Source organism: Zerene cesonia, chromosome 17 (assembly GCF_012273895.1).
Source record: "Zerene cesonia ecotype Mississippi chromosome 17, Zerene_cesonia_1.1, whole genome shotgun sequence".
NCBI lineage: Eukaryota > Metazoa > Arthropoda > Insecta > Lepidoptera > Pieridae > Zerene > Zerene cesonia.
The window spans coordinates 1140537-1149578 of record NC_052118.1 but is presented as its reverse complement, the minus strand read 5'-3'; the positions used below and the strand labels follow the sequence as shown (position 1 = coordinate 1149578).

General features: G+C 30.1%; 1 protein-coding gene across 3 annotated transcripts; it reads right to left on the bottom strand.

The window, feature by feature from the left end:
• Positions 1–2632: 2632 nt before the first annotated feature.
• LOC119833472 (calumenin-B) lies at positions 2633–8609 on the bottom strand. 3 transcript variants are annotated; one of them, XM_038357488.1, is made up of 7 exons: positions 8389–8609; positions 7621–7843; positions 6287–6446; positions 5743–5866; positions 4625–4746; positions 3962–4080; positions 2633–3725 (listed from the first exon to the last, which is right to left on the bottom strand). In XM_038357488.1, exons 2-7 carry the CDS (start codon positions 7836–7838, stop codon positions 3500–3502), a joined length of 969 nt encoding a protein of 322 aa, XP_038213416.1. In that variant the 5' UTR covers positions 7839–7843; positions 8389–8609; the 3' UTR covers positions 2633–3499. The 3 variants fall into 3 exon arrangements, with proteins under 3 accessions (XP_038213416.1, XP_038213417.1, XP_038213418.1); XM_038357489.1 differs by having other exon boundaries at positions 8403–8609; XM_038357490.1 differs by having other exon boundaries at positions 8446–8609.
• Between the last annotated feature and the right edge of the window lie 433 nt (positions 8610–9042).

Genomic DNA, 9042 nt, shown 5'->3' with positions numbered 1-9042 from the left:
CAACTTTTGTTGCCTTAGAAAGAACATTAAAAAAATTATCGAACTGTTTGAGCCGTTCTCGAGTTTTACGTTTAGCGCCATATTTGGCGATTCATTTTTTATGCATACAAATAAATATTTATACTCGTAGCCTTGCTGCGTCGTCGTATATAGCTAGCCATTCTCGTAGTCCATAGTACTTAAGTTTTAGAAACGAAAAATAAAATATACACGAAGAACGTTTTCTAAACCTTTTATTCGTTTTTTTTTTAATTAGTTTGTAAACAAATGCAATGGAATGTAGTTGAAAAGACTTATTGGATACTATTCTACGGGGTGTCATTAAAATTACAAACGCATAGTACAAGATCCGGTTAATTAATTGAAACATAAAAACATTTTGTTATTATCCAGTCTGCGTGTATCCATGGCGCCAATAATATGCGACACAGGCAGAATTTCCCCCGAGCGCGATCCACAACAAGCCACGAAGAAGAATAACCCAAGTGAATGCAAAATGAAAATTATCATACAAATTCCCTTTCTTGTATGAGCGGCGCCGTTACTGTCGCGGCGTAAGTATGCAAAAATATGAAACTCCTTTGCCTTTCAGATGTTAACGTGAAATTACGAGTGTATCGTATCTGTGCGTTAAATTTTATACAATCGTAATTTGCATACGTTCAGCCACCATTGTCTTTACTTTGTGGGTGTTCCGTGTTGCTTACTACAAAAATATTAATTTATGTGTGCAATTTTTGTTATTTTTCCAGGCACACTTAAAGGAGACTGATGTGATACATTATCATGTATAGACAGGTTTGTGAATGTAAAATAAAAATATTCTCTATATACTCAGATATCCTCAGTTTATCTGTTATCATCATCATTGATCAATTTAAATTGACACTGAATTCATTCTCAACAGTATTAAAGTCCAATCTCTTTAAATTGTTCCGATTTTAGGACATTTCTTAAATATATTTGTGTACTATTTTTATTCATAATTTTACATATACTTTGTAAGCAAATCAATTCCAATAAAATATATTAAAAATCAATATATGCAACTAGCTGTTCGCGACGGTTACATTGGTGGGACATATATATATAATGTCACTCAATTTAATTGCAGCTTTCTAGTGATGAAAGAATTTTTTAAATCGGCCCAACCGTTCACGCGTGAAGACGTGACCAAGGGAAATAGAGACTCATTTTTCATATACATAGATAAGAATAAAATATGTGTTGTAGATGCAAAAAAAATGTTTTTATCATGCACAGTTTGAACCCTTATAAACCCTTTCATTAAACTAATTGGAAGTGTACCCCCTAAATAGGTTTTCAAATTCAAAATACTCAAAAATATAAAAACAAATCACGCTTAAGTTCATTTAAAGCACCTCTACTAAAATCGCTATTTACTTTGAGCCAAGTTACATGTTCAATGTACCAAAGAATGCATATTACCGTAAAAATAAAAAATAATGCACGCCGTCGGAGCGCATAACATCTACGCTGTGCTTAAGCACGGCAGTGAGCACACGTCAAACGTAGAACGGAACGACATCAAGTGTGCGAGCGCCTAGCGGTTGATTTCACGTCAAGTGCGGGAAATGGGCGGGAAATCCGATACGCCACAGATTAAATAGCCCATTAACTATTAGATGTTTAATATTATACTCGTAATATTAATAAAATGTGCGTTTAGTTTGAAATAATTTGTGTTTTAATATCAATTGATATTGTAAATGTTAAATTCGATGATAATAGAAAGATTTATTTAATCTACCATAATAAACGAGAAATTATAGAAGTTACCCTTGGTTTTTAGATGTGTTTCACTTTCTTTCTTGATGCTAAAAAATATATTTTATGCACTTAATGTAAAAAAATAATATATATTTAATTGTATTAAGATAATCAAACAATAATATATAATATTATCTAAAGAACTAATATCAAATAAAATCCCGTAATGAACACGCAAGTTACATTAAAAATATATATATATTAATATATAAACCAATAAAGCCATTACATTAATATCCTAGTCTTATTAAAAGGCCCCTCTTTTAATTAGCGGCCTGAATCATATTTTCCAATAAAATATCTAGTGACTTGTACTGTGCGGTACTACTAAGCATTATATCATAATGAACATAACTAAAAAGTTAAGGCTGAAGCTATAACGCTTGCAGAGATAAATTATTTAAATTGTTTATAAAACAAGAAACACGCTTATTGATAGAATTAACTAAAATGCCTCACTTGCAAATGTAATAAAGTATTAAATCATAGCAATCCCAATCGGGATAAAAAGATAAGCACAAGAAATCATAACATTGTCATCGATTTTTTGTAAGTGTACAAAGTTTGAATTAATCTGTAGATTTTTACTGGGCAAAATTAAATCTAAAGAAGTGCTTTACATACAGACATAAAGGTGAAGCCAATAAAAATATAATAGTTAAAGAGATGTCAACAAGAAAAACCATGTCTCTTTTTACCTTGGTACAAAAGCTTAACATTATCAGACGTGTTTTTTGTCTTCTCTGCTTCTGAGGAAAATACTAACTATGCAAAAACATTCAAAACTTTGAAAATTAATACTGTACAAATTATTATTTTTTGATGCATTAAAACTAACAAGTAATTCCAAAACACATTTATTAAAAATAAAAGCAGTTTCCCGAACTACATATGTTAAACATTGATAAAAAATATTTAAATTTTCAACTTATATCTATATAAATGCGTTAAAATACAATGGAATTATTACTTTTATTATTGAAAATATTAAAATTAGTAGATTCTCACAGATTCAAGGAATTAACTTTGGTTTTACATTACAACTACTTAAGTGCTAAGTTAAGTAAAAGAGTTGCCAATTTTTATGTAGAGATTCATACTGGCAACATTACAATACATACAAATATTTTTTTTTTTTATCCATAATAAATATTTTTAAACTTTCAAAGGAATTATTTCATTAATTTCGACAAATATCATTACAGATGTAAGTTCATTGTGATAATTTATAAAAAAAAATGAAAATATTTAGTATTGTTAAAAAAAACATTCAGTTGTATGTACCATTTACTAATATTAGATATTATGGCTTAATATAATTTCAATCAGTTAAAATATATTGCTAATTTCGAAACAATACAAATAACGTTATTTTTGTTCAAATGTAGAAATCTTAAATGATAGAAGGCAGTAATTGATGTTAAAAGTAAGGCAATTATTAGTGTTTTCATTGGAAATTTTTATCATTCTACTTTCTAACTATTTGTGTAGATATAAAAAAAGCTGTGCGTTATTTATTACGCTCAAATTCACATGGCATTTTTAAGCATTAACAAATTCAACATTTGTATTGCTCTTTTCAATATAGCTTAAAAATAAATCTTTAAAAAACTTATTTCCCTCCATATTTTTTTTAATATGGCGCCATGTTTGACAGTTAACATTGTCACAGAAAGCCACTAGATGACGCTGAAATAAAAAAAAAATGTTAAAACTCGTCGTGTCTCGCCAGCGCTTCACCAAAGTCAGTTGCCTGAGATCCAACAAAGAGGTCGTATTTATCTAATATTTCCTCTTTGGTGAGTTTCTCGTCAGCATCCGAGTCTGCTTCGAAAACTAAATGCTTCGCTTCCGCTTCCGCGTGGTCGAATTCCGGCGGCGCGATCCAGTCTTTCACTTCGTGCTCGTCCATGAAGCCGTCTTTGTTCAAGTCTCTGAATTATTTTAAATTATTAATTACTCTTTTTTTTTTCTAATAATAAATAAAAGTTGTAATTACATTCTTATACAACAAGATTATTGTGATTAACATTTCTTTAGGTATTTAAATCTCTTAAATACAATGAATATTTAATTTAACTTATGACCATTGAATCTGATTAATACCAATAGAAATATGATAACCGTATCTGTAAATATTTAATTTTTCTGTAAATCTCTCACAGCCTACCTGTAGCCAGTGAACTGTTCCCGCTCTTGTTTCACCCAATCTGGTTCATCATCAATGCTCTCACCCTCTTCTGGCTTGTACATGTCCCCGATGTACTCCTCCAAGGACACTTTGCCATCCTGTTGGTAAAATACATAATTATTATTAGAATCTACAAGGTTAGCGTTAAGTGTTCACAATGCATAATCAGTAACTATGAGAGTTAACAAAACACCCTAACATTCCCATACATTTCACATAATTTTTGCAGAAAAGTTTAATTTTACTTATTTTAGTGGCATTTTTTTTAAAGTCCCGTGTCCCCTACTGGGGTATGAGGCAGATGATATACATCTGTTTCACTGATCGATTTTCTTTATTGACAAGTAGGTGATCAGCCTTCTGTGTCCTGCCAGACCGAGACATTTTATTTTATTGTCCCCACCGGGAATATAACCCAGTACCCCTCGGTTCTACGCTCGCGCGCCCACTATACCAAGGAGGCGGTAATTTCAGCGGTATGCATTAGTGCATTGTTGTTATTTTGATCATAATATGTAATGATTAATAATGCCATGATGGATCGTCCTATACGTACTGGATTTAAAGTGAACCCGTAGTATATAAAAAAGTATATAATAAAAAAAATATAATAAAAAAAAGCTATATATAATAAAGCCTTACCTTATCTTTGTCGATGTCTTCCAGAGTTTCAAGCACGACAACATCCCTCATGCCAGTGTGGTCTTCTGGGTGAAGGAATGAGGCGAATTCTGTTCTGTTCAAGGCGTCATCTTGATCGCCGTCTGGGAATAACGAAATATATATATAAAATATATAATATAAATATGCTCGTAATAGTCAGCCCTGGCTTCGCCTGTGGTATATAATATATAGCCTATAGAACTCATGGATTATGTACATATTATCCAAGACTGAAGGAGTATATGAATTTAGAAATTAAAAACTTTTTAACGGATTTTTAAGAGTGACCTCTGACCTGAGTCTCCCCGTGACCACGCTCGCTGCAAAGTGTTCGAAACGTCGGGTTAATAATATAACGAATAAATCGCGTTTAAAGTCTGTTAAAAAGTTTTTAATTTCTAAATGTATAATACTCGCGTAAAATCAAACACAATAAAATACTAGAGTATATGAAATCGGACCAGTATTTCTTGAGAGATTACTGCGTACAAACAAACAAACTCTTAATAGAGTTATTTTTTTATTATAGATGTTAATTTTATGTGAATAATTTGAGTATATATTTTTGTGTCTCTTAAACAACATCCGTGAAAAAAAACGTATAAATCTACACTAATATTAAAAAGAGGAAAAATTTGTATGTTTGTAACATTTTTATGCAAAAACGGATTGATATAGGCTATACATGGACCACGAGCGAAGCCGGGGCGAACAGCTTAGTTATGCGAAATCTAATGTGATGGTTTACAATGGATGGTGTTGAGATTTTTATGGTAATGTTTACTGTTTTTTAGTCATTAATAAAACCAACACGAATATTCATTATGGTACTTATACACTTGTGATCACTTAAGTAAATATTAAAAACTGGTAAATGCTAGTATAATTTCATATTAATAGTCCATCTTTATAGTAAATTAATAGCAAACACTTATTACCCAATGGGCAGTCATACAAACCAAAACAATATATATATATATATATATATATATATATATATATATATATATATATATATATATATATATATATATATATATATATATATATACATATATAATATGTATAAAACATATAACAAAAAAAAATTATCTCACCAGCATAATGCCACCGCCTGCGGTCCCTCTTCAACAGGTTGCTGTATGTGAAACCTTCGGTATTGGCTTTCAATTCATTTGGACTCATTTCATCCATGAATCCATATACATTCTTTCTGTACACCTGAAATGTAGTCATTTCAAGGTCAGTCTTAGAATTTGAATTATAGGCCTATAATTTAAAAAGGCCGAGGTTCGAATCCCCGATTGTGTATATATTTTTTCAGTGCATATTCTTTTTATTGTTCATCTAAAATGAACATTAAACGTTAAGAGGACCACAAAAAGTTTCATTAGTTACCAGATAAACAAAAATTTTTCATTGTAATCAACATGACAACATGCTTATTGAGTGGCAGAATAAACTAAAAACAATTATTTTTTTTAAGTTGGGGCTTTGATAAGTTCTCAAAAGGTTTTCGGTTGATTATCGTAAATAAAAAGTTTGAATTCAAAATAAGAACACCCAAAAAAAATTTAATATAATTAAAATAAGGTAAATAAAAAGTTTGCAGTCTGAAATAAAATTAAAAAAAAAACCAACCTCCCATGTCACAACATCCGTATTTTCCGGGTTGTGCTGTTTCCAATGGCGTTCCACATCCTCCTCGATGTATCTCTTTTGCGTATATCGGATCCAGTCCTTTAACTCCACCGGCGTAACATAGCCATCGTTGTCCGAGTCGATTTTGTCAACGATCAGTCTAGAACATTCCAGTGATAATGAGGTCGGTGAACTTCGATAAGATTCGGCGGCATTTAGATAGAGCGAATTAATTTTTGACGATGTATTTTAGATTATTAACGGCTGAATGTAAAATTAATATGAAGAATATACGAATCGTACGAAATAGAAAAATAAAACCGTCATAGTCCCGATTAAATATGTAAAGACATTACATTAAAAATATACTTATATGTACTTCAATTTTATTTCCAGCATTTAGTTTTGTTTACACTAGAATCTATCACACATGGGATAAATGGATGCTTTAACCAGTCATACATTTAATAAGATGATGAATGTTAGAACTTTATTTATATGTAAATAATTTTGAAAAAATAAATGTAACTGCTCATGTACAAAATCCTATAATTATTCTATTTGAAAATCCAATCAACAAGCTCAATTTCCCAAAGACCCGATCATGTTTCTATTAAGATTCTTAAATACAATAATATTTATAAAATCCTTCAACTTCTATTCATATGCAATTTCATCTAACAACCTACATATTCAGTAAAATCTTTACAATGCTGCAACAGTTTCTCCCATACAAACTAACTTATATCTATTTTTAGCTCAAATCTTATAGAGCTGATTTGAATAACCCAAATTACAGTTTTATCTCAGTAGCTATCACTAAAGTAAACAAAACTTAATCATTTCAGCAGAAAAAAGATCAGAATTTTTATTAATAATCATAGCCATTTAACACCTTATCACAATTATATATCACAATTATTATACTAATATACACAATTTTAATTCAAATTCCCCAGTTGTAAAAAATTAACCATTAATAATAGGTTAAAAATAAGAGACAAGGAAAAAGTCCAATTCAAAACCTCCTCTTTTTAACATGCTTATATTAGGTTGACCTGTATGATTATATGTAATCAACTACTTTAGTCTCCATTTTGACTCACTTTAAAAGGCCAGATTTAGTTAAAACTTTGTACACATATTTTGCATCAGTGGCAAAACAATTTAATTAGCTTTTTTTATTAGGATCCCCAAGAATATATAATTTCCTTATGTTTATTCTGTTTAAGGATTAAGTATGACAATTAAGTTGATTCTAAAATAATAGCATGTTATTTAGCTTTTTTAACTACTAAACTCATTATTTAGTGAAAATTTTACAATAAACTTACCCCAATCTCCGCTTACTCTCTTCAGGAGGTAGCTGATCAAATGTCTTCGCCTGATCCTCGCCAAGAAAGGCGTCATGATCAAACTGCTTATTGTGGTGCTCATTTCTATAATGCTCTGCATCAGAGAGGTGGTCCATCATCCTCTTTGTGTCTTCAGGGTTTGGGACTCCAGCAAACACTGCCGTTATGGCCAATGATATGTATAGTGTTGTCAGCATTGTGACTGTAAGAGAAATATTTTATAAATACTTATAAATCCTACAATATATTAAAAAATATTAAGATTTCTATAATTAACAATTTGTAGAAATGTTATATATAAACTTTGATTTGAGGGTGGTTACTCATAGTTCCAATTATAAGAAAAAAAAAGAAATATTACATTAAATATTAAAAAATAATAATATGACATGTACTTAAGTATAAATAAGGAGACAAAATTACAACCAACATTGTATAACATTATTTTTCAATTACTAATAGTCTTAAGAATCCTGTTCATTCCATGATTTATTACTATTCCCATAAATTAGGAACTTTTAGATACTGATCAATTGACCTACATTTAATGTTCATGTAAGATTATATATTCCAACTTCCACTATATGTAAATATTGTTTAACAATACAATTACAATTAACAATAAAATAAAATAAAAATTATTCAAGTATAGGAAGTTGTTGCCGGTATGTATGGATGTACACCGAAATGGAATTAAAAGCTTATGATATCATTGCGATAATAATGTGTGATAAAACAATTACTTACATTCTTTTACTGACCTTTAAATCACACAAAAATTATACGACAGTTTAAAACAAGAACCTGCGTTGGTGGAATTAGCCACGTCAACAAAGTACACGTAAACTTCCTAGTTACCAGTTTGTTCCCTATTCCTGTTCAAATACTCCCAACTTTAAATAATAGGCGTACGTTCTACGTACCGGCTACAGCACAATCGGGAGATGAATTTGATACAAAACGTCATAATTATGTCAATCTGTGCAGGATGCAGCATCCAGTATTGCTAGCTTATATGTCATAAATTCCCTTTTCTTATATTTGATCACAAAAAATCTTCACAATCTACTGATATAAAAGTCACAGTCACATAAAAATTAAATGCAAATTATGTTTAATGTTAGTGTAAAAACATATTCAAAAGAAAATAAATATTTTCCATAAACTTCACTAATTTTTTCATTATTTCAAATCCAAATTATAGGTATTAAGCCTTTGCTTAGCTTATACAAAATAATAGAGTCCAAATCAGATCTAAATCAATAAATATTATAATATAATATTTTGACTCTTCACTACATTACGTCGGACTGTCCATCACCAAATCACATTATGAAGTTGAATATGAATAAACCCCTATAAAAATTTCCACAAAACGAAATAAAATAATTAACCAAATAC

Bases quoted from the DNA above. Each gene is read 5' to 3' on its own strand.
- LOC119833472 (XM_038357488.1), bottom strand. From the start codon at position 7,838: ATGCTGACAACACTATACATATCATTGGCCATAACGGCAGTGTTTGCT. The intron at 4,747-5,742 runs GTGAGATAATTT...CGTTATTCCCAG, and splicing joins CAGGCGGTGGCATTATGCTG to ACGGCGATCAAGATGACGCC. The intron at 3,726-3,961 runs GTAGGCTGTGAG...AAAATAATTCAG, and splicing joins GAACAGTTCACTGGCTACAG to AGACTTGAACAAAGACGGCT.